Source organism: Mandrillus leucophaeus, unplaced genomic scaffold, assembly GCF_000951045.1.
Source record: "Mandrillus leucophaeus isolate KB7577 unplaced genomic scaffold, Mleu.le_1.0 Scaffold153, whole genome shotgun sequence".
NCBI lineage: Eukaryota > Metazoa > Chordata > Mammalia > Primates > Cercopithecidae > Mandrillus > Mandrillus leucophaeus.
In genome coordinates this window covers 760,766-786,229 of record NW_012101510.1, presented here as the reverse complement: position 1 = coordinate 786,229, position 25,464 = coordinate 760,766, and the positions used below count along the sequence as shown (strand labels likewise).

At 42.6% G+C, this 25,464-nt stretch overlaps 1 protein-coding gene across 1 annotated transcript in view; it reads left to right on the top strand.

Annotated features, from left to right (window-relative positions):
- LOC105536024 (cytospin-B) overlaps window positions 1-25,464 on the top strand; it is a 65,019-nt gene that overhangs the window by 31,280 nt on the left and 8,275 nt on the right. The window contains 2 exon segments of the mRNA XM_011975293.1: window positions 2,783-2,852; window positions 5,039-5,138. Of these exon segments, the coding sequence (XP_011830683.1) occupies window positions 2,783-2,852; window positions 5,039-5,138 (170 nt within the window).

The following is a 25,464-nucleotide window of genomic DNA, read 5'->3' as shown; positions in this document are numbered from 1 at the left end:
GCCAGCTGCACCTCTCAGTGTGCTTGTGCTAGGGTGACAGAAACTTTGTTGCTGATTTTTTTTTTTTTTTTTTTTTTTTTTGAGACGTAGGGTCTTGCTTTGTTTCCCAGGCTGGTCTTGAACTCCTGGCCTCAAGCAGTCCTCTCACCTAAGCCTCCCAAAGCACTGAGATGTGAACTACCATGCTTGGCCAAAAACAACACTATTTTAATTGCCAAGATGCATGCTAAAGTTGAGACCACAACTCTTGCCCTGAAGTAAATACCTAATTGACAATACTCCCCACTTAGCCCCCTCCAGGCACCTGTCTGCTTGGATGATTCTATTTACTGTAATAACAAAGGATCACAGTGACAATTGCTTGCTTCCAGCAGTCCCCAGAAGTTGCTTGTCAACATTGAGGTCATCAGAAGCTACAGAAACAGGGATTAATGGGCTGTTTTTGTTGTTCTCTTTAGTGATGTAAATACTGTTTTTCTCTGCTATTTAGAGCTAATTAGCCCCACTCCCAACTTCAGTACCCATAATTGGTGGCTGTGAGCTGTAGAAGGATTGTTTGCTTCCGTGACTATTTGTGGGTCATGGGCAGCAACTGTGGGCCTGGTCTCTGGCCTGTGGCATAGCTCTAAACAAGGCACTTAATTCTCTTAGCTCCAGTTTCCTCTATAACTATAAACTAGACAATCTTGAAAGGTTTCTCCTGCTCTATATTTTTATGGTCCTTTACGAAATATCATCTGACCAGGTATCATGCCATGCTCCTATAGTCCTAGCTACTCAGAAGGCTGACTTGGGAGGATCTCTTGAGCCCAGGAGGTTAAGTCCAAATCCAGCCTGGGCAACATAGCAAAACCCCGTATCTAAAAAAGAAAAAGAAATATCATCTGGAGGATTCGGTCTATTTCATTATCTGTTTTGAATCTGACTTATATAACGACCAAAAGAGCCTTGAAAGAATTAAGGGAGGAGACCACCCCTCATATTGTCTTATGCCCAATTTCTGCCTGCAAAGAAAGAAGTAAAAACTAAAAGACAGAATGAAATCCACAGACAGCCCGGTGTCACACCCTGGACCTGGTAGTTAAACATCGACCCCTGACCTAATCGGTTATCTGTATAAAAAAGCACTGTGAAGATCCCTGTCCCATTCTGTTTGGTTCTAATTACCGGTGTGTGCAACCCCCAGTCACGTACCCCCTGCTTGCTCAATCAATCATGACCCTCTCATGCAGACCCCCTTGGAGTTGTGAGCCCTTAAAAGGGACAGGAAGTGCTCACTTGGGGAGCTCGGCTCTTGAGACCGGAGTCTTGCCAATGCTTCCAGCCGAATAAACCCCTTCCTTCTTTAACTCGGTGTCTGAGGGGTTTTGTTTGCGGCTCTTCCTGCTGCAGAATGATTTCTACTTTTTTATTGAACCAGGCCCTGTGGCTGGAATGGCCTTTTCTCATGTAAAATAGTTTTTCATGGTTCCCAGTTTCTTGCCTGCTGCTGCCTGTGATCTGATCATCACATGAGGCATTTTCCTGCCTCTCTCTCTATCAGATGTCTGTCAATTAAAACATTACCTGGGGGCAGGTAATGTCTTTCCCCAGGTGAGGGCAATTTCATAAGGGCTCTGATGACATCATCTTGAAATTCACAGTTTTTGGGCAAGGGTTGATTTGGTTATAGATCCTATAAAGGATGTGGTGGTCCTGCCTGGAGAATCCACGTCCCTGTTGCATTTTCATTACATCAGAAGCATATATATGTTTATACTTGAGGATAAAATGAGAACTGTATTGTACTGGAGAATGGAGTTTAATGGCAGTCAAGAGCCTCTTCTTCAGGAATAGGTGATTATGTGGTCGTTCCCACAGACCTAGGAACTGAAGCCAGACCCCCACCTCTGCAAGAGTCCGTCACTGGAGTCACTGAGCAGATGCCCCCTCTCTGGGCTTTGGGGACATGAGACTGCTGAGCACTTCCACCAGAGGGAAAGTGGAAGTGGCCCCAAGAAAGAGGGAGCCTTTACAAAGCAGTCTCAGGTATCATGTCTCAAACAGTAAGAAATCAGAAAAACATAGGGCTGATCAGCTTTGATTCTTCCTTCTGTTTTGTCCTCCTGGCCAATTGACTTTGACAAGTATTTCCTGCATGAAAATAATTAAGATGCAGTACCTGCCTTCAGTGAGTTTAAAAGGAGGATGCTGGACAGTAAGTAGTGTGCAAGATGAAATTAAGAGCTGTAAAAAAACAATACTGAATAGGCAAAGTACTTGAGAGTCGTTAGTTGGCTTAAGAAGTCTAGAGAGAAGTAGAAGTTTGAGGAATGTGGGTGGTGGTGTGTGTCTGGACTAGACTGTGGGCTTCCTGAGGCCGGGCATTCTGCCATATATATGCATGGTAGGCTCTTTGTCAGTATTTGTTGGGTGGATGGATAGGTGGCTAGGTCATTCTAGCTGGAAGGCAGGTTGGAGCCATATTGCAAATCTTCATTACTAAGGAAGAGGTTTGTGCTTTATTTTGGTAAAACACTGAGGAGCCACCAAGTTTATGGGATTTGTTCCTGTTTTTGAGTTATGGTACAGTGAGATTGGACCCATATTTTAAGGAGGAATCAACAGAAAACAGTGGCATATAAGGATTAGAGAGGCATTTTGAAATCAGTGTTTAAGGAGGACTTTTGCAGGGATGTGAAGGAGGGGTTGGCAGAGGGAGAGGACTGCAAGGCCAGCAGGGTGGTCACTAAGAGCTGGTCTTTGCTGCCACACCTCTGTCAGTCACCCCCTTCCTTTTCAGTGCTCCTGGTCACCCAGGTTACAGCAAACCTCTTTCGACTGTTTCCTCTCATGTCTTCCTGCTTCTTCATGTTGGTTAATCTTCTGAAGCACTGAGCACATCCTGCTACAGACCTTGCAGAAATTTCCCATGACTCTGTCATCCACACTCCTCATCCTAGTCTTCTAGATGCTCCAGTACTTAGCACCACCCCTGCCCACCTGCCAGAATAGCCTGGCCTCTCCTTCCACCCGAACCTACTTTAGTCCGTGTCTTAGCAATACTGCACAAGCATATCTGAGTGTAAGTCTTTGTGTATAAGGTTCTAACTTGAATTGTCTTCCTTTTGCCCTTTCATACTCTAAATACTGTTCTCTTTATTTAAAGGTCAAAACTTCCATGAAGTTATAGCTGACACCTGGCAGCATTGACATCTGCCTTTTCCTTTTTTTTTTTTTTTTTTAGGCAGATCCTCACTCACTCTGTCACCAAGGCTGGAGTATAGTGGCGCGATCTGGGCTCACTGCAACCTCTGCCTCCCGAGTTCAAGTGATTCTCATGCCTCAGCTTCCCAAGTAGCTGGGATTATAAAGGCATGCACCACGACCACCCAGCTAATTTTTGTATTTTTTTTTAGTAGAGACGGGATTTTACTATTTTTTCTAGGCTGGTCTCAAACTCCTGACCTCGAGTTTTTTTTACCATTTTGTCTAGGCTGCTCTCAAACTCCGTCCACCTCAGCCTCCCAAAACGCTGGGATTGCAGGTGTGAGCCACCATGCCTGGCCAACATCTCCCTTCTCTGACTTCAGTGTCTTACAGTGTTTCCAGTGTTTAATTTCTGTACTGCTTTGTGGTGTGGATAACTTCTGCACAGTATTTGCCTTTATCTCCATTTATGCTGTAATTTAGTGGACAGTAAATGTTCAGCTTACATTTGGTATCTCTCCCAGCCCCTTGCATTGTGCAATACACATAACATTTCACTCAGTAAAACTTATGAATGTGTGTTTATTTATCAGTATATAAAATTGGCTACTTTTGGAGTAATAGCTTTTTTTTTTTTTTTTTTTTTTGGAGACAGAGTCTCACTGCAACTTCTGCCTCGGGTTCAAGCAATTCTCCTGCCTCAGCCTCCCGAGTAGCTAGTACAAATAAGGGTACTGTCAAAGGATTTATGAAAGTCTGAATGAAAAAGTTAGGTCTTATTGTTATACCTTGATGTAGCCTATATTTGCACCCAAACAGATGAAGTCATATATTTCAGAGGTTTAATTTAAAGCCCCAGATGTTACATATTGTCCTGTTTATGTGTACAAGATATAAATAATCAAAAGAGGTTTTAAAAACCAGTATTAGTGCTATTCTAAAATTCTCATTTTTATTATACCGGATATGCATACAGGAAAGCTATCAATATGCTATTGATATTTTATCTTTCATAGTGAAAAGCTGAATTAGTAAAATCAATTTATTTCGATTTTACATTTATCTTACTGAGATAAAGCAATGGCAGGATATCTGGTATTTTTAATATGCCCTTCCAATATACCTTAAAAAAAAATTTATTTTTTAGAGATGGGGATCTCGCTCTGTTGCCCAGGCTAGAGTGCAGTGGTATAACTATAATGCACTACATCCTTGAACTTCTGGCCTCAAGCAGTCCTCCCACTTCAGCTTCCTGAATAGCTGGAACTATAGGTGTGCACCAACATGCCCAGCTTATTTATTTATTTATTTATTTATTTATTTATTTCAGAGTCAAGGTCTCACTATGTTGCCCAGGCTGGTTTCAAGCTCCTGGGCTCAGGTAATCTTCCTGCCTCAGCTTTCCGAAATGCTGGGATTACAGGCGTGAGCCACTGTGCTGTGCCAATCTCTACCTTTTGCAAGTTATTTAGATACTGATGTAGTCTTGAAACCTGTAGAATGCTTTTGTATAGATATCCTTAATTCAAATGAGATTGAATTGAAAGTTCTAGCCTGAATTATATTTACACAAATAAAAGACTAGATGGATGAGCAACAGATGGATTTTAAAACAAAATGTAGCAAAACTCTCCCCAGACTCATGACAGTCAGGAGGCACAATTTCATGTTTATTTCACACTATGAGACATCAAATATATTATTAATGTAACTAATGTGGTTGCTTCTTCAGAGTCTGGCTGCATAAACCAGACATTCTCTTTTCTAAAGTAGATATTTATTTATTGTGAATTTGAGGATTCTAAACATTAGCATCTTCTCCTTAACATTTGCTCTTCTCTCTAACCAGTGTGGAAAGAAGAAACCTTCTGGTGGCCTTGGCGTGGGAATATGGCGGTTCCAAGCACAATGCTGTACTGAAATGGTACCAGAAGACAGAAGGTTACGCGGTAAGGGGCAACATTAGCCAACTTCCACCAGCCCCGGGCAGTAGTAGTCCTGTGCCAGTACATGCTCTATGTGTGCCTGTGCTTAGTGGGCCAGTATGCATGTAATTATCATCTTTCTATTCCCCCAAACCGAGAGGCAAATGCAACGGGAAGCCAGTCTGCACTCCACCCACCAAACATATGGCTGCATGCAGAGCTGCATCTCCCTAGGGAAGTGGGACCTTTTCCTTTCTTCAAAGTATTACCGACCACAGGTTCTTAGGCTCTTGATGCAATAGAAATTCTCACCAGGCCAAAAGTTTTTCCAGCAAGGCTTTATTAGAGCATATGCCCAGGCACAAGGGAGGAAGCACAGGGAGAGGGAGGATTCTCTGGCTGACTCCCTGAAATGAGCTGGTAGGGATTTTTTTTTTATTAGGCAATGTGCGGAAATTGATGTCAAGGTAGGGAATGCTGGCTGGGTAGGGTAGAGAACGTGAAGGGGAAGGGATGTGGGTCAGCTTACCTGCTGGCGATGGTTGTCTTAAGTAATGGGCCACCTGGTGTTCTGGTTGGTGGCAGCAAGGCTGTATGAATCAGTTGTTTAGCATTCCTTCCTGAGGTGGGATACTTGCAACCTTGGTTGGATATTTTGGATCTCCTAAGGCCAGTTCCTGTAATCCTTTAAGTAAAAGGCAAGGTTAAACATTATGAGGGCACCAAAGAACAATATAGAATGGCTGTTTTCTTTGCGTGACTGTTAGTGGGTATGGCGTCAGTGAGGTAGTGGTGTGGGTTTTGTGATCAGTGGGAATGTGTGGAAGAATGCTGTAGTGGGGCCTCCACCCAAGGAGACAGCTTTTGCTAAATTACACTCCCAAAGAAGAGTGCTTTGCTTAATTCATATAAAGGCCCTACATAAATGGACCTCCAAAACTTCTCCAAATATTTTCTTTCTATTGCTTTCAGAGTTGTTTGCATTTAGTTTAAGAGTTTTTGTTTACTAGGACAGTATCTGTTTTCTGTTCAGAAAAGGAATTAATACCTGGTATAAGTTTAAGTTTTTTGTGCGTATAAAACACTATACACAAAGATAAAAATGCACAAAATTTAAACGATAGTTTTTGGTTGTTGTTGTTTTTTAAGGGACAGAGTCTCACTGTTGCCCAGGCTGGAGTACAGTGGCGTGGTCTCGGCTCACTGTAACCTCTGCCTCCCGGGTTCAAGCAATTCTCCTGCCTCAGCCTCTGGAGTAGCTGGGATTACAGGTGTAAGCCACCACACCTGGCTAATTTTTGTGTTATTAGTAGAGATGGGGTTTCACTGTGTTGGCCAGGCTGGTCTCGAATTCCTGACCTCAGGTGATCCACCTACCTCAGCCTCCCAAAGTCCTGGGATTACAGGCATGAGCCACCGCTCCCAGCCCCAAATGATAGCTTCTTGAACTATGAGGAAGTGAAAAGTCATACAGTTTCTTGAACTATGAGGAAGTGAAAAGTCATACAGTTTCTTGAACTATGAGGAAGTGAAAAGTCATACAGTCACCACTCGCATCCAGAAGAAGAGCATCGCCAGTTCCCACAGACCTTTCCTACGACTTTCCCATGATAACCCCTCACTACTCCCTAAGATAACCATTGTCCTCAATTCTTCTCCTTATAGATTTTTACAAAAGTATGCAGCTGTAAATATTATGTTAGTATTGCTTGCATTTGAATTTTATTACGAATGGAATTTTTAAAACTATGTAATTTTGCATCTATCTTTTTTGTTTGTTTTAGGGAGCAGAGGGTTTAATAGGCAAGAAAGATGGGAGAAGGCAGAAAATAGAAGCTCCCCTGTACAGAGACAGAGGGAGGGGGACTTCAGAGCGGAGAGAGGGAACCCCCTGCATCTAGCTTTTTTTTTTTTTAACACAGTATTGAATCAGTGAGATTTACTCATGTTGTCGCTTATACTGTAATTTATTCATTTTCTTCACCATTTAGTAACTCATTGTAGGATTATAGCATTATTTAGTTATCCATTCTGTTATTGGTAGACAGTTGAGTCAAGTCCAATTTGGGGCTAAGGTGAATAGCGCTGTTATGTTCTTGTGGCTGTCTCTTGAAACACATATGTGCTCATTCCTGTTGGTTACATACTTTGGAATGGAATTCCTGGGCCTTAGGGTATGTATACATTCTAGGATAGTACCAAACAGATGCCTGAAATATTTGTATAATTTATGTATTTTCAGCAATGTATGAGAGGTCAATTTCTGTACATTTTCATCAGCACTTAGTAGCATCAGTCTTTACTGGAGGTCATGTGGGTAATGTATAGTGTCTCGTTGTGGTTTTGATTTGCATTTTTCTTTTGGCAGTGGAGATTGAGCACCTTTTCATAGCAAATTGGCCATGTGGATAATCCCTTTTGGAGTGCACCTGCTCAGAATTTTTGCCCACTTTATTTGTTGGTTGCATGGCGGGGCGGGGAGTATTGGCTCTTTAAACAGGATATGAACTTTTGCCCATTTTAAGAATCAGATGTCATTCTCTTCCTTATTGCTTTTAAGAATTCTTTATGTATTCTCCATGTAAGTCCTTTGTCAAATACATATATGGCAAATACCTTCTCCCAGTGTGCCTTAAATTTTCTTCTTTTGATGAACAAAGTTCTTAATTTTAATTAAGTCTGATTTATCAGTCTTTCCTCTAATGGTTAGTGCTTTTTGTATTCTGTATAAGAAATGATTTATTCATGGCCTGGCGTGGTGGCTCATGCCTGTAATCCCAGCACTTTGGGAGGCCGAGGAGGGCGGATCACGAGGTCAGGAGATCAAGACCATCCTGGCTAACATGGTGAAACCCCGTCTCTACTAAAAATACAAAAAATTACCTGGGCGTGGTGGCAGGCGCCTGTAGTCCCAGCTACTCGGGAGGCGGAGCTTGCAGTGAGCTGAGATCACGCTACTGCACTCCAGCCTGGGCGACAGAGCGAGACTCCATCTCAAAAAAACAAAAATTGTTTATTCATGGATCATAAACATGTTGTCCTACTTATTTCTGTAAAAGCTTTATTACTGTATCTTTCGCACTAAATAGAAACCCTCTTTAAAATCACCAATTCCTACTGCATTCTTACAACATTTTGCTAAACCTTCCGACAATTCTGGCACCACAACACTCCCTTCCCAGCCTCAAGCTTTTGGGGGAGGTGAGGAGAGAGAGAAGGTGGAAGGAAAAACCCAGTCTCAGCCAAGATGCAGCCCAGATAGTAAATTAGCAGAACTGGAAGTCTCTGTCATATCAGCTGTCAGATGTCTTAAAACCAGAATCTACTCAGAGTGTATGTAACTTTATCTTTGCCATTAGCTTCTTTTGACTTTATGTTTAAAAAAAAAAAAAAAAAAGGCCAGGTGCGGTGGCTCATGCCTGTAATCCCAGCACTTTGGGAGACTGAGGCAGGAGGATCACCCGAGGTCAGGAGGTCGAGACCAGCCTGGCTAACATGGTGAAACCACATCTCTACTAAAAATACAAAAAATTAGTTGGGCATGGTGGTGTGCACCTGTAATCCCAGCTACTCGGGAGGCTGAGGCAGGAGAATCACTTAAACCCAGGAGGTGGAAGTTGCAGTGAGCTGGTATCACACCCCTGCACTCCAGCCTGGGCGACTGAGTGAAACACCATCTCAGAAAAAAAAAAAAATCCCAGCACTTTGGGAGTCTGAGGGAGGAGGATTACTTGAGCCCAGGAGTTTAAGGCTGCGATGAGCTATGATAGCACCACTGCACTCCAGCCTGGGTGACAGTGACAGAGGGAGACCCTGTCTCAAAAAAAAAAAAAAAAAAAGGGGAGGGAGGGTCTCTCGTGTTACTCTCCAGTAATAGTGGCTCCCAAAGTATAAAGGTGCCTTAGACCCCTGTTAGTGCCTTTTTGTTCTTCCTGCTACCCTGTCCACTCTTGCCTCCGCCCCATTCCCAGGCTAGACCATGCCATGAAGGAAGATCCCTCGATTACAGCCTCCCCAGCCCATCAGCCACACTGCCAAGGACATGGGAAAGAATAAGAAGCCAGAGGGAGACAGCTGCCAGCAGGAGGTTTAGCATAAAGAAGATAGGAATGGTAATGAGAAATTGAAGAAAATAGTTAAAAGGAGCAATCATTCAAGAACGACACCACTGGCCAGGTGCCGTGGCTCATACCTATAATCTCAGCACTTTGGGAAGGCCAAGGCAGGCGGATCACCTGAGTTCAGGAGTTCAAGCCCAGCCTGGCCAATATGGCGAAACCCTATCGCTATTAAAAAATATATATATATACAAAAATTAGCTGGACTTGGTGGCACAGGCCTGTAATCCCAGCTACTCAGAGGCTGAGGCAGGAGAATTGCTTGAACCCAGGTGGTGGAGGTTGCAGTGAGCCGAGATCGTGCCACTGCACTCCAGCCTGGGCAACAGAGTGAGACTCCGTCTCAAGAAAAAGAAAAAAAAAAAAAAAGAATGACGCCACAGATGCCACCTGTGCTGTTCCCCACCTGAAAGAAATGGACTGAGGCAGCTGCCAGAGTAGATATGAAAAGGCAATTCACATTTTCAGCAAGGAGTGGCCTTTTATGATGTAACCTTGTTGTAATGAGATTGCAGTGAAGAGACAGAAAATAAGATGTTTCCAGTCATGATCCTACGAATAGTATTTCCTGCTGGAGTGCTTTTTTTGTTTGTTTTTGTGAATGTCTTATATTAGCTTTCATAACATTTTAATGAAACCCAAAACTCATTTTGCCTGGAGTACTTTCCATTTGTTGTTAAATCTCCATAAGATTAGAAATATAAATATGTGTCTGCTTTATTTACTCTTCACAAAATATTCTGTCTAGATCTGTTTGGCTCATAGGCTTATTCTCTCAGAATTAGGAAGCCAAAAAGAACGGGTGAAAGTCAGATAGTTCATAGTCTTTTTGAAAACCGGTAGCCATGTACCTTTTATTTTAGATTCAGGGGTGTATGTGCAGGTTTGTTACACTGGTATATTGTGTGATGCTGAGGTTTGGGGTACAACTGATGCCATCACTCAAGTAGTGAGAATAGTACCCAATGGTTAGCTTTTCAGGCCTTACTCCCCACACTCTGTCACCCCTTTTGGAGTCCCCAGTGTCTGTTATTCCCATCTTTTTGTCTCCATATACTTGATGTTTACCTCCCATTTATAAGTGAGAACATGAGGTATTTGGTTTTCTGTTCTTGCATTAGTTTGTTTAAGATAATGGCCTCCAGCTGCATCCATCTTGCTGCAAAGGACATGGTTTCCTTCTTTTTTATGGCTGTGTAGTATTCCATGGTATGTATGTACCATATTTTCTTTATCCAGTCTGTCATTGATGAGTACTTAGGTTCATTCCATGTCTTTGCTATTGTGACTTGTGTTGGAATGAACATACGAGTACACGTCTTTTTGGTACAATGATTTGTTTTCCTTTGGGTACATACCCAGTAGTAAGATTGCTGGGTTTAATGGTAGCTCTGTTTGAAGATCTTTGCGAAATCTCCAAACTGCTTTCCACACTGGCTGAACTAATTTACATTCCCACCAGTGGTGTTTAAGTGTTCCCTTTTCTCTACAGCCTCACCAGCCTCTGTTATTTTTCAACGTTTTAGTAGCCATTCTGACTGATGTGAGAAGGCATCTCATTGCAGTTTCGATTTACATTTCTCCGATGATAAGTGCTGATCAGCATTTTTTTCATGTTTGTTGGCCACTTGTATATCTTCTTTTGAGAAGTGTCTATTCATGTCCTTTGCCCATTTTTAAATGGGGTTATTTGTTTTTTGTTTGTTGATCTGTTTAAGTTCCTTATAGACTCTGGATATTAGATGCATAGTTTGTGGATATTTTCTCCTATTCTGTAAGTTGTCTGTGTACTCTGTTGATAGTTTCTTTTGCTGTTCAGAAGCTCTTAATTAGGTCCCACTTGTCAATTTTTGGTTTTGCTGCAGTCGTTTTGGGGACTTAACCAAAATTTATTTGCCAAGGCCTGTGTCAAGAAGGGCATTTCCTTTTAGTATTTTTGATAGTTTGAGGTCTTACATTTAAATCTTTAATCCATCTTCAGTTAATTTCTGTATGTGGGGAAAGGTAGGTGTATAGTTGCATTCTTGTGCATATGGCTAGCCAGGTATCTCAGCATCATTCACTGAATAGGAAGTCCTTTCCTGTTGCTTTTGTTGAAGATCAGATGATCATAGGTATACAGCTTTATTTTTGGCTTCTGTAACCAGTTTCTACTGGTCTTTGTTAATATATTATTCAATAATGAATTAAATTGTGTGTTATTTCAGTAATGAATTTTTGTTGAGCTGCAATTACCTGTTCAGCTCCAGGTAATTGCAGTTGCTGGGGATTACACAGCGAATGAAACAGGCAAAAGTTCCTGCTGTTATGGAACTTACATTTTCAGGGGTATTGGCAGTTAATTAAAATTAGAAAGTAATATGTGTACTGTATTTGAAGGTTGTATTGCTGTGGAGAGAAATAAAGCAGGAAAGGAGCATTGCGAATGTTGGGTGAATGGTACAATTTATACACAGTGGTCAGGGAGGTGACATTCGAGCACTTGCTCCCCTCCCCTGAAGGGCTTTGGTGTCTGCATGAAGGTTTATTTCCCACCAAGGACTAGGTGTGGAGGGTCAGAGTAAGGAGGTCCTCACTGCCGTTACTGTGCCAATTGGAGCTGAAGTGACACATGGTGGCCGCCCCAGGTCAGCAGCACTGGGAAGTGAGCACTGCAGCCAGACCCACCTGCCGAGCCCCAAGCCGACTGCCTGACGTCTTGAGTGGCCCAGGATTGAGACCCAGTAACAGGACATGAGTCTGCCCTCATTATAAGTGAGGCCCTCACTGAGCTCAAAATGATGCTCCTGGGAGACCCTTCCACACATTCTGCTCAACTCAGACATCCTGTGGTCTTTTTGGAATAAGTCACTCCCAGGAAGGTCCTGCAGATTACTCTCAGTCCTCACATTTCATGCTCCTGATGCCTGTTAGCTGTTTTCCACGCTAAAGGCAGCCCTGACCCAGGGAACCCCTACACCTCCTTTCATCTAAAAGTCTACTTTGAGCTCCTAGTTTTGTGTTACGATGGGAAGATCTCTATCTCTAATGTAATTACCAGTAAGAATTCTGAAAGGACAGAAAGCCAGGAGGGTGAATGTGACAGGCAGAATTGTAAGGATAACCCCCATGACTCTCCCTGGTATAATGTCCTCCCTTTTATATGACACAGGGAGATGGTCTGGGTGTACCCCACCTAATCACAGAGCCCCTTAAAAGCCAAGCGATGTCTCCGGCTTGTGGCAGAAGTCGGGGAAATTCAAAGTGTGAAAAGGACTCTTTGTGTTCCTGGTGGCTTAAAGAGGGAGGAGCACATAAGAAGGAGCCGAGAAGGGCCCCTGGCTGACAGCCAGCAGGAAACAGGGACTTTGTGGCACTAAAAGCATTAGTGCTGAGGTCCTAGCCATGGCCAGAAATCGTCACATGGGGCGCTCTGCAGTTTTGAGATTGACAACTGCAAGGGTGGTGCCACCAGGTCCTTTGTCCTCTCTCCCTGGCCTGATGCCCTCAGACCTCAGCTAGACCAAGGGATGCTCAGTTTGCTTTGCCTTCTGCTTTCCCTCAGCTAGGGGATCTTGGGCTAAAAGTCACTCTGATGAATATGTGGAATTCAGCTCTTAAGTCTCTCCCAAGTCCTCTGTCACCTCCCAAGAAGCATCAAGAGGTATAGCTGCCTCGCCCCTTGATGGGTGGCAGCTTGGCTGTGCTCCCTGGGCCCTTGGCCAATACTGGTGAATCAGGCAAGGGCAGGGGTGGGGAGTCCATACATCTCACCTGCGTTTCCAAAGCTGGAATCCATAATCCTTAGGAAGTTATAATGGCCCAAGTTTAAGAATTTTAAAGTCCACTGGTTTCACATGTCAATTTAGAATATTAGAGCAGTATTGTAGCAGAAAGGAAAAGATGTAAAGTGACAGCAAAGTTCACTCTTGTGGAAAACATAACTTTGAAAACGGTTTGGCTAGAAAGAGCCAAGTACTTTTATTGCTTTCATCTAAGTCATTGCATTAGTTTTCTTTCACTGTGTAACAAATTATCACAGACTTGATGATGTAAACATCATGTGTTCATTAGCTCCCAGCAGGTCAAAAGTTTGGCTTGCGAGGCTGGGCTGTCCACTGAGGGTCCCCTGAGGCTGAAGTCAGGGCATCAGCTGAGCAGCGCCCTCATCCAGAGGCTCTGGGGAGAGCCTGCATCCACGGCTCATCCAGGGATTGATGAGCTCTTCACGGTGGTAAGACCAAGGTCCCTGTTTTCCCTCCGGCTGTTGGCCAGGGGTCACGCTCAGCTCCTCCATCGAGGCTGATCCCTTGTGGCAGTGCCTTCGTGGTCGTGCCTCCAATCTCAGACTTCCTCTTCCACCAGCTGGAGAGAACTCTCTGCCTTTAAACATCCAATGTGATTAGGTCAGGTGCATCTGATCTTCTCCCTACTTTAGGGTCAGTTCATTAATCAGCTAATCACATATGTAAAATCCCTTTGCCATAAGTAATCATGGGAATAACACCAGGTTGACACCAGGGAGTAGAAATCGTCGGGGCATCTTAGAATTCAGCCCCTCAGGTGCAGTTCTCAATGTGAACTATGGATTGGAACCACCTAGACAGCTTTTAAAAATACCCGTGTCTGGGTCTAACCCTGGATCTAAAGAATCAAATTCTAATGCGGAGGGCCCCAGGCACCAGGGTTTCTAAAAAGCTGCTGCTGTGGTCTGTTTGTGTTCCTCTTATCCCAACCCTGGATTAGTATGTTGAAACCTAATCACCAGTGTGACGGTATTAGGCAGTGGGGCCTTAGGGAGGTGATTCAGTCCCCTCCCCGGGACTGAATAAGAGCCCTTATCCAAGAAACCTCAGAGCTGCTTTTCCCCTCCGACCGTGCGAGGACACAGTGGGAAGGTGTCACCTATGAACCAGGAAATGGGCCCTCACAGACACCAAACCTGCCTTGACCTTGGACTGTCCAGCCTCCAGAACTGTGAAAACTTTGTGTTGCTTATAAGCCACCCCACCTGTGATACTTCGTTGTAGCCACAGAATTACCTAGGACAGCTACTCAGGTGATTCTAACATGCAGGCAGTGTTGAAAACCTCTGATCTAAAACTCATGCCTAAACCTGAGAGAAGTCTTTCCAGTTCTGTGTCTCCAGTTGCCAGCCGTCTGCGTGCTATAAAAGATGAGAAACACGGTGGCCGTGAACGATGGAGACACTGATGGCCTGAAGAAGAGACCACCACTCTTTCACCATCTAGGCCAGGAAAATAATCTGATCCTAAGGAACTGTGGAATTCTCTGTTTTTCTTGATCCCAGTAATTCCTCTCTATCAGGTTTCTGTTGCTGCAGAATGCTACAAAAATAGTCATTTAAACAGTGCCCACTTAGCAGCTCACAGTTTTGTACATCAGAAGCCCCTATGAGCCCAGGTGGGTTCTCTGCTCCGTGTGTCCAGGCGTCGTCTGGGCTCTTACCTGGAGGCTCTGGGAAGGAATCTGATTCCAAGTTCACTCCAGTGTTGGCAGACTTCACCCTTTAAAAATTGCCCTATGACCTTGACCACATCACCAGTGTCAGCCGCAGAATCTAGGACATGGCAGAGCCCTAGGAACGCAGCCAAGGTTGCGAGCCGTGGAGGTATGCGGTAGCTGTGCCTCGTCGTGCTTCTTAGGAAGTGACAGAAGACTGAGACGAGACCTAGGGCTGAATTTCACACATTCAGCAGATGACTTACAGGCCAAAGTCCTTCAGCTAAGGGAAGGCAGAGGGCAAAGCAAACTGACCCATCTCCTGCCTATCAGAACAAGGAGAGAGAGGACAAAGGACCCAGTGGCACCACACTTGCAGCTGTCAGCCTCAGCACTCTAATGCTTTAGTGCTGGCCTGTCCCAGTCAACCCACAGGCACCAAGGAAGAACGAGGTTCCGCAGCTAGATGTGGATTCACTAGAGGCACCCCTTATGTCAAGCATCCTACAAGGCCAGACCTAAAGATTCTGAAGTCTCTTGACAGAGAAAGCCCTAGAGGCACCCCTTATGTCAAGCATCCTACAAGGCCAGAAGGATTCTGAAGTCTCCTGACAGAGAAAGCCGTACACTGCCCATGGAGTGGGTCATTCACCTCATGACTCTTGAGTTCATTTTCCTCTTAACAGAAATCCATTTTCCTATATCCCGTATGATAATAAGCAGATGGTATTTTCTATAACAAGCCTGTTTACAAGCTTTGCTACCATAGTATACTTCATAGTTAAGGACTTCATCTATGAGGAACTAAACCAAAAATTATGGCAGATAGTTGAGTAGCTCAGGGAGCTACTTTCCCCTTCTCAGGATATTTTGAACAGAATGACTATGATTTCTGATGAGTAAGAGAAGCACCACATGTTTAAACTCAAGTAAGACGTTTGCCCTCTTCTGATCATGCTTCTCCTCCCAGTATGTTTATAGGTGCTGGAGTATAATATCCTCTAAATGCCTCATCCTTTATGTGCCTTCAGTGAGGTCACTGATGTGAGATCATTGAGAAAAGACAATTTAGTAAGAGAATTTCAATGTCAGCAGGAAAGTTTCTTCTCCAAGCACTCTTTGCACATCATTGTGATTCACATTTTATCTTTTCATTGTAATCCAGGCTGAATCAATGTTTGAGGGACTTATAATTTTCTTTTGCAAGCAGTGGGCCCAGAGAAGTGAGAGTCAGAGGATGAATGGAGCCTGGCTGAGGCTGCAGGAAGAGCAGGTGTTGGAGACTGGGCACTGCTGTTGATGGGGGCAGTGCTGCATCCAGCAGTTTTGGTTCAGGGCAGCTTCAGGGTTGGGGGTACATCATGGGGATCCTTCACCCCCATCCTGAGACAGTCTATTAGGCGAGTCGTGACTGTGGAATGACCAAACAAGTTCCAGTCCAAGGGAGTGGTGGGAGAGGGGCAGTCTCCAGGCTAACTCTGTGCACACATGTGTGCACTCACTAAATATATTCTAAATACTTGCTGGACCCTGTGCTCAGCAACCAGGCCTAGACCCCCAGGAAACAGGTGAGTCAAGGGCAGTGGGACAGACAATAAAGAAGGAAAAGAAAAGGGGAAGGGGAACAGGCAGAAGGGCTGTGCGGAGAATTGCACAGGATGGACAGGAGTGCCTGGGGTGCTCCAAGTTGGGAAGGCCGGCTGAGGAGGTGACATGTACACCTGGACCAGAATGAAAGGAAGAACCAACTCTGTGGAGATGGGGTGGAGGGATCCCAGGTACAGGGAGCAGTTAGAGCCAAGGGCCTGGGGCAGGAAGGAGCTTGCCATGTTGAGGGGACAGAGGAAGGCTCTGTGGCCAGGGTGATGGTTGGCGGGCACAGAGTGGGCCCAATGAGATTGGAGAGTTGAACCAATATTGCATCATAGGTTTATTATTTCTTGTGGAAATGGGGCTTCTGGGTGAGGGTTCAGAGCCTCCAAAAGGTAATGGTTGCTTGACCTTTGTTCCATCCCACCTAGAAAGTGGCTACCCTTGAAGTCATGGACACCTTGGCCCCTGTATTTGTCGCACTCCCCCATGTATTGCCAGGGGATTTAATGTGGCAACCCTGCCTTCCCAGAGTATTGAACATCTTCTCTGCAGCACAGGCTCAGACAACCACCTCTGACTGTAGATCCTGAAGCTCAATGTGGTGAACCCCTACATAAGTTAAAGTGGTTGGCTTCAATCATTAACAAGCATTGTAAATAGTTATAAATAGCCAGAAATATTGAAATTGTTTCGTAAACTAAATGTGAAATTGCTCAATCCCATTGGTCACCAAAGATATGCAAATGAAAGAATGAAATGCTATTTTTTTTCTTTCTTTTTTTTTTTTTTGATGGAGTCTTGCTGTATTGCCTAGGTGGGAGTGCAGTGGTGTGATCTCGGCTCACTGCAACCTCCACCTCCCAGGTTCAAGCGATTCTCCAGCATCAGCCTCCCGAGTAGCTGGAATCACAGGCATGTGCCACCACACCTGGCTAATTTTGTGTTTTTAGTAGAGACGGGGCTTCTCCGTGTTGGTCAGGCTGGTCACGAACTCCCGACCTCTGGTGATCCACCCATCTCGGCCTCCCAAAGTGCTGGGATTACAGGTGTGAGCCACTGTGCCCGGCGTGAAATGTTTCTTTGCTTACGATATTGGAAGATTTTTTCAAATGAAAAGGTGGTCCAAGTGAGAATCCTACTACATCATTGTTGGGAGTGCAGATGAATACTGCCTTTGGGGAGGACAGTTGAGCAGTGTGTATCACGAATCTTAAAAATGAGTATGTTCTTTAACACAGAAATTGTATTTCTAGATATTTTTGTTAACGATATAGTCATGGATGCCTGTAAAGAGGTAATTGCAAGTAAGTTCATAATAGTTTTATTTATAATTACTTCAAAAGAACTGGAAATGGTACACATTTTTAACAATAGGGGAATCAACTAAGTAAATTATGGTGTATGTGTATGGTGGAATATTATAAAGCCCTTAAAAATCATGGGTTGGGAAAATCTATTTAAAGGCACAGGAAAAAATGTGCACAGTATGTTAAGTCAAAAAGCAGATTCTAAGTCTCGGGAGTATAATTTCAGTTTTGCAAAAGAGATCTATATAAATTTTAACATTGCTTATCTCTGGGTGAATATTTAAAATTCATGCTTTCTGTATTTTTATATTTTCTGCAATGAACGTTTTATATATGTATGCATGTGTATATATGTGTGTGTATATATACACATATACATATATACATACACATACACATATACACACATATACATATACACACATATATACATATATACACACATATACATATATACACATATATATACATATATATATATATATTTTTTATATGGAGCCTCACTCTGTCACCCAGGCTGGAGTGCAGTGATGAGATCTCGGCTCACTACAACCTCTGCTTCCTCAGTTGAAGCGATTCTCCTGTCTCAGCCCCTAGTGGCCAGGCAGGCACGCACTGCCACGCCAGCTAACTTTGTATTTTTAGTAGAGACGTTGGCCAGGCTGGTCTCAAACTCCTGACCTCAGTTGATTCACCCGCCTCGGTCTCCCAAAGTGCTGGGATTACAGGCATGAGCCATTGTGTCCTTCCAAACATATTGTATTTTTAACAGAAAAAAAAGTTTCTAAAATTGCCTTTTTTTACATGAAGAAGCCAGGTGAAAAATGCCACATCTTGTATGATTCTATTTCTATGAAATGTCCAGAATGGGCAAATCCATAGAGACAGGAGATGAGTGGTTGCCAGGGGAGAGGGGATAGGGAGTGACTGCTGATAAGACAGAGCTTCTTTGGGGGTTGAAAATGTTCCAGAAGTGAACAGTGATGGTTGCATAACCTTGTGAATATGCTCAAAATCACTGAATAGCACATTTTTAAAGGGTATATTTTGTGGTATGTGATTTATATACCAATAAGTGATTTATTTAAAAATAATACAGTTTGAAGGGCTTAAGTAGAGGGATTAGGAAGAGGTTGGGAGGGAGTACATCAGATGGGGTAGGAGCTGCGATTTAAATTATAAATATTATCAAACTATAATTTTAAGAATATACATGTATTACTTTGTATATTAAAAAAAAATTGAAGGCCGGGCACGGTGGCTCATGCCTGCAATCCCAGCACTTTGGGAGCCTGAGGTGGATGGATCTCCTGAAGTCAGGAGTTCGAGACCAGCCTGGTCAACATGGTGAAAACCCGTCTCTACTGAAAATACAAAAAATTAGCCAGGCGTGGTGACACGCAACTGTAATCTCAGCTACTCAGGAGGCTGAGGCACTAGAATTGCTCAAACTCAGGAGGCAGCAGTGGCAGTGAGCCAAAATCATGCCACTGCACTCCAGCCTGGGTGACAGAATGAGACTCCATCTCAAATAATAATAATAATAATAATAATAATTGAAGCAAAACAATAAAGTAAAAGAGATAGATGCAAGTTATTAGTAATCTAGTTTTTACTTGGGAGGTGGGATTCACAAGTATTTATTTTGTTATTATCATTCATAATCCAAGCATATTCTTTGTGTCAGAGGTTATATTATGACCTACAATTTGGATGTGGAAAATCTGAAGGAAAGGCCATGAAGAAGTACTGTAGTTAATAATTAAACCAGATGCTTTCTGAGAAAAGATTTAAAATGGAGAAATAAAACCCATGAGGAGTGTGCTGTCCTAGAATGACAGCGTCAGGAATGGACCTGAGGGGCCTCCTGAGCTGGGCACGATCCACAGTGCTTCTATCCCACTTCACAGCCCTGTGACAATTCACAAGTCAGTTATTTCTTCCTAAACTGTGACTTTTTAAATTAAAATATACACATAAAAGAGTGATAAAAACATTTTTCAGAAAAATGGTATTTCTCCAAGTAGCTTACCTAAAAATGCCCTTAGCCTGAATTGCATATACTGTGTTATAACTCAGAATTTTCTCATTTTGACATGGTCTGTTCTTATTTTATAAAAATAATAAAAGTGAACATTTTATATCATCAGAGCTTTTGCAATTTGAAATAGTAATGATGTGAGTCTGCTACTGTTAAAGTAGGTTTAAGTCTTGAGTCAGATGAATGGCAAATCCAGCCCACCACATGTTTTTGTAAGTAAGTTTTGTAAGCACACAGCTCCACACATTCATTTACATATTCTCTAGAACTGTTTTTTTGCTGCAACTGCAGAGCTGAGTAGTTGCAACAGAAATTTTTCAGTTAGATGACCTACCAAACTGAAATTATTTACAATTTGACCCTTTATAGAAAAAATTCACTTAGGTGAAGATATGTATTAGGTTGGTGTAAAGTAATTGCGGTTTTTGCCATTACTGCAATTACTTTTGCACCAACCTAATACACATATCCCTTCGATGAAGATATATGCAAGTATCTCCTGTATTTGGGGCTTGGCATAGTGGCTCACACCAGTAATCCCAGCACTTTGGGAGGCCGAGGCAGACAGATCCCTTGAGCCCAGGAGTTCGAGACCAGGCTGAGCATACCAGAAAAGTTAGCTGGTTGTGGTGGCACATACCTGCAGTGCCAGCTACTTGGAAGGCTGAGGCGGGAGGATAGCTTGAGCCCAGGAGGCAGAGGTTGCAGTGAGCCAAGATCGTGCTACTGCACTCCATCCTGGATGACAGAGTGCTATCCAAACAGAATCTTGTTTTAAATCTGGAAAGAACACACACGTTGCAGGCAAATTGTTTTTCTGTCTCTTGAGTTCTCACAGACAAGCACTAAAATCTGCTTAGCCAGTAAATAGCAAGCAGCCCCTGAAATATCAGGCCTCTTGGGGCTCTGTTTCTTGTCTTTTTTGAGAGAGGTCTCTTGAGGGCTACATGCGCAGTTCGAAGAACATAAAGCCTTTGACTTATTTATTGCCATCAGAGTGGTCCTTTCCCTGACTTGGTTGTGAAGATAGAGCCTCAATAGCAGATGCGCGGTACTATGGGCTTCCAGTCTGTTGAGGCCTTTTCTATCCGCTCTCCCTGCTTCTGTGCCTTTTCTGACACAGTGGCTTGTCAAGTGGCACAGGCATTGTGCTACAACCTAACAGTGGAGTTTGTTTGAAAATTCACATGTTGTGGGAGACACAGTCCTCTCCTGATGACCGTGTTTCTGGTTGGTTTTCTGTCATGAACCAGTGTGCTTTGGGGCACCTGCTCCCACTCTTAGTGGTGTGTGCACTCCCAGAGGTATGAAACTTTGAGGGATAAAAATGGCTTTCTGAACAAAAATATCAAACAGTGTAGAGACCTGTCAGATTGTTTGCACAGCAGATGGGGAGGGACGCATTCTCCTACCTTCATCTGCACAAACACCAAAGAAGCAGCCCTGACAAGTCTAAGCTGGGCCCATCAGCCTCTTCCTCGGGATTTTCGGAAGTAAAACTGAGTAAGATCACCTTAAAATACAAAGCCCAGATGCTGCTGGCAGCCATGTTTTTGCCTCTGTGCAGAAAAGAGTTAACCCAGGAAGCCTGGGACGGCTCCCCTTTAGCAAGGCTGCTTGCAAGGCTGGTCCTTGGCTGGAGTCTGAGAACTAGGATTACAGGAGGGTTTGCACCATTCCCAGAACTGATGAGAGGGGTTCACGGTGCTGAAACTGTTTTTGTGCAAATATGTGGTTTGTGCTGAACAGTGGCTTTCCTCTGAAGAGTCTGGAATGTGGTATATGCTGGGCAGAAGGGGCCCATGTGACCAGCCCTTGATAAAAACACTGGATGCAGAGTCCCTAATGAACTTCCCTCATTAATTAATTCCCTGGGGGAATTAAACGTGCCCGTGACTACTGGAGAGGACTCTTGGAAGCTCATGCCTGGATTCCCCTGGACTTAATGCCCTGTGCCTTTTCCCTTTGCGGATCTGGCTTTGTGTCCTTTCACTGTAATAAATCTGTGCATAGCTGTGGCCATGGCTCCATGCTGTGTCCTGCGAGTCCTCCCCCTGATCATTGAACACAGACTTTTTATTGGGCCTTAAAAATGGGTAAGGCACTGACACAGGCTGCAGTATGAATGTTCACTGAAGACGTGATGCCAGGTGAAAGAGCTGGGTGCAAAGGCTACATCTTGTTCGAGTCCATTTATAAGAAAAGTCCAGAATAGGCAAATCCACGGAAACAGAAAGCAGATGAGTGGTTGCCAGGAGCTGAGAGAGGGGAATAGGGAGTGGGGTGGCTGCTTAGTGGGTACAGTTTTCTATTGCATGATGAAAATGTTCTGGACTAGTGATGGTCGCACAACATTGGGAATGTACTAAAAGTCACTGAACTATACACTTTAAACTGGTTTAAATACACAAATTTGGTTCCATTGGTCTTTTATACCAGTACTATGCCATTTTGGTAACTAGTATAATTTGAAGTCCAGTAATATGATGCCTCCAGATTTGCTTTTTCCTTAGGATCGCTTTGGCTATTCAGGCTCTTTTGTGGTTCCATATGAATTTTAGGGTTGTTTTTTCTAATTCTGTGAAAAATGATGTTGGTATTTGGATGGGAATTTCATTCGGCAGACTGTAGATTGCTTTGGGCAGTATGATCATTTTCACAATATTGATTCTGTGAGTATGGGATGTGTTTCCATTTGTTTGTGTCATCTATAATTCCTTTCAACAGGGTTTTGTGGTTCTTGTTGTAGAGATCTTTTACCTCCTTGGTTAAGTATATTCCTAGATTTTTGTTTTTGTTTTGCAGCTGTTGTGAAAGGAATTGAATTCTTGATTTGATTCCTAGCTTGGTCGTTGTTGGTGTATAGCAGTGCTACTTCTTTGTATACATTGATTTTGTAACCTGAGACTCGACTGTATTTGTTTGTGAAATCTAGGAGTCTCATGGAAGAGTCTTTAGAATTTTTTAAGTATATGATCATATCATCTGCAAATAGAGATAGTTTGACTTCCTCTTTTCCAATCTGGATACCCTTTATTTGTTTCTCTTGCCTAATTGCTTTGGCTAGGAGTTCCAGAACTATGTTGAACAGGATTGGTGAAAGTGGGCATCCTTGTCTTGTTCCTGTTCTCATCGGGAATGTGTTTAACTTTTCCCCATTCAGTATTGTGCTGATTGTGGGTTTGTCATATATCTACATATACATTATTTTGAGGCAAGTCCTTTCTATGCCTAGTTGTTGAGAGCTTTTATCATAAAGAGATGCTGAATTTTGTTTAATGCTATTTCTGCATCTAATGATCATATGGTTTTTGTTTTTAATTCTGTTTATGCGATGTCACATTTATTGACTTGTGTATCTATCACCTTATACAAAAAATCAACTCAAGATGTATCAAAGACTTAATGAGACTTGAAACCATAAAAATTTTAGAAGGCAATTTGGAAAAGCTCTTCTAGACTTCAGCCTAGGCAAAGAATCCATGACTAAGACCGCAAAAGTAAATGCCACAAAAACAAAAATAAGTGGGACCTGATTAAACTAAAAAGCTTTTTACAGCAAAAGAAATAACAATCAGAGTAAACAGACAACCCACAGAATGGGAGAAAATATTCGCAAACTACAGTCCAACAAAGGACTAGTATCCAGAATCTATGAGGAACTCAAACAAATCAGCAAGAAAAAAACAAATAATCCTATCAGAAAGTGGGCAAAGGACATGAATAGACATTTCTCAAAATAAGATATACAAATGGCCAGGAAACATATGAAAAAAATACTCAACATCGCTAATCATCAGGGAAATGCAAAATAAAACCACAATGAGAGACCACCTTACTGCTGGAAGAATGACCATTATTAAGAAGTCAAGAAACAATAAATGTTGGCGTGGATGTGGGGAAAAGGGAACGCTTATACACTACTGGTGGGAATGTAAATTAATACAACCTCTTTGGAAAATAGTATGGATATTCCTTAAAGAATTAAAAATAGATCTGCCATTTAATTCAGCAATCCCACTACTGGGTATCTACCCAAAGGAAAATAAGTCATTATGTGGAAAAGACACACATGCATATTTATAGCAGCACATTCACAATTGCAAAGATATGTAACCAACCTAAGTGCCCATTGACTAATGAGTGGATAAAGAAAATGTTTATATATACATACACACACACACACATACACACACACACACACACACACACACACCATGGAATACTACTTAACCATAAAAAGGAATGAAAGAATGTATTCTGCAACAACTTGGATGGAACTGGAGGCCATTATTCTAAATGAAGTAACACAGGAATGGAAAATCAAAAATCATATGTTCTCACTCATGAGTGGGAGCTAAGCTGTGGGTATGCAAAGGCATACAGAGTGGTATGGTAGACTTTAGAGACTCATAAGGGAAAGGTAGGGAGGGGGATTAATTTTTTAAAAATAAAATAAAATAAAAATATATGAATTTTGCCCAAATTTTTAAAAGTGTCATGGCTGGGCACAGTGGCTCACTCCTGTAATCCCAGCACATTAGGAGGCCAAGGTGGGAGGATTACTTGAGGCCAGGAGTTTGAAACCAGCCTGGGCAACATCGTGAGACCCTGTGTCTACCAAATAAATAAATAAATAATAACCAGGTGTGGTGGCATGAACCTGTAGTACCAGCTACTTAAGAGGCTGAAGATGGAGAATGGCTTGAGCCCAAGAGTTCAAGGCTGCAGTGAACTATGATCATGTTGCCCTACTCCAGTCTGAGCAACAAAGAGAGACACCATCTCTGGGGATAAAAAATGGCCATGATGATGAATATAACTTATACCTTTTTATGCTTGTGCTAAATAGTTATGAAATACTGCTAAATTTTTGTGAAATAAGTTCCTAGAAGTGAATTTGCTTTGCAAAAGGGTGTGTTATACTTTCCGTTTTAATACATATTCTCAAATTGCTCTCCTGTAAGGTTATTTAGTTTACACTTCCCTACACAATGTACAAGATTATACTCATTCCCAATGCTGGATACATGTACTCTTTTGATCTTTTTCAGCCTAAGAGGAGAAAATGGCATTCCTTTTAATTCTTCATTGTAGATGAAAGTGAAGTACTTTTTATCAGTTTGTTAGTCATTTATATCTTTCTTCTGTGAATTACTAGTACAGTTGCTTTGCTTGCTTTTCTATTTGCATGTTCTTCTTTTTTCCTTAAAATTTTCAACTTCTTTTTTGTTTTGTGTTGGTTTTTATTTGTATCAAAGCTCAGTGTTCCCATAATCAAGTCTGCAGAGATCCTGATGAGTAAAACAGTCAGTCTGGCCTGAGAGCTTGTGCTTCCTGCTCCCCAGAGTCAAGCGTTTTCAAGTCACCTTGCTGATTTTTTGGCATTTACCTCTACATTGCTAAATAGCATGTTTATCACTGCTGTTTCTAGGTTTTCATTTTAGATGTTATATTTTGATCTCCTACTGTGAAAGATGAGGATTTATTTCTTTTCAGAGCCCAGCCTCTGTGCTTCCTGTCTTTGCATTCTCTCATTGTGGTTGTGTGTACCTGGAGTTCACATTAAGATGCCGTGAGTGACATTTGTAGATCAGCCATGTAGTAGTATACACTGCTGCTGCTTCTTCTTTTACACAACCTTTTATTTGCCCTCCACTTAAAATTATCTGTTTTTGTCTGTTTACTTAGTTTTCTTTTTCTATCTTTTTTTTTTTTTTTTTTTTTTTTTTTTGAGGTGGAGTCTCACTCTGTTACCAGGCTGGAGTGCTATGGCACGGTCTCGGCTCACTGCAACCTCCGACTCCTGGGTTCAAGTGATTCTCCTGCCTCAGCCTCCCAAGTAGCTG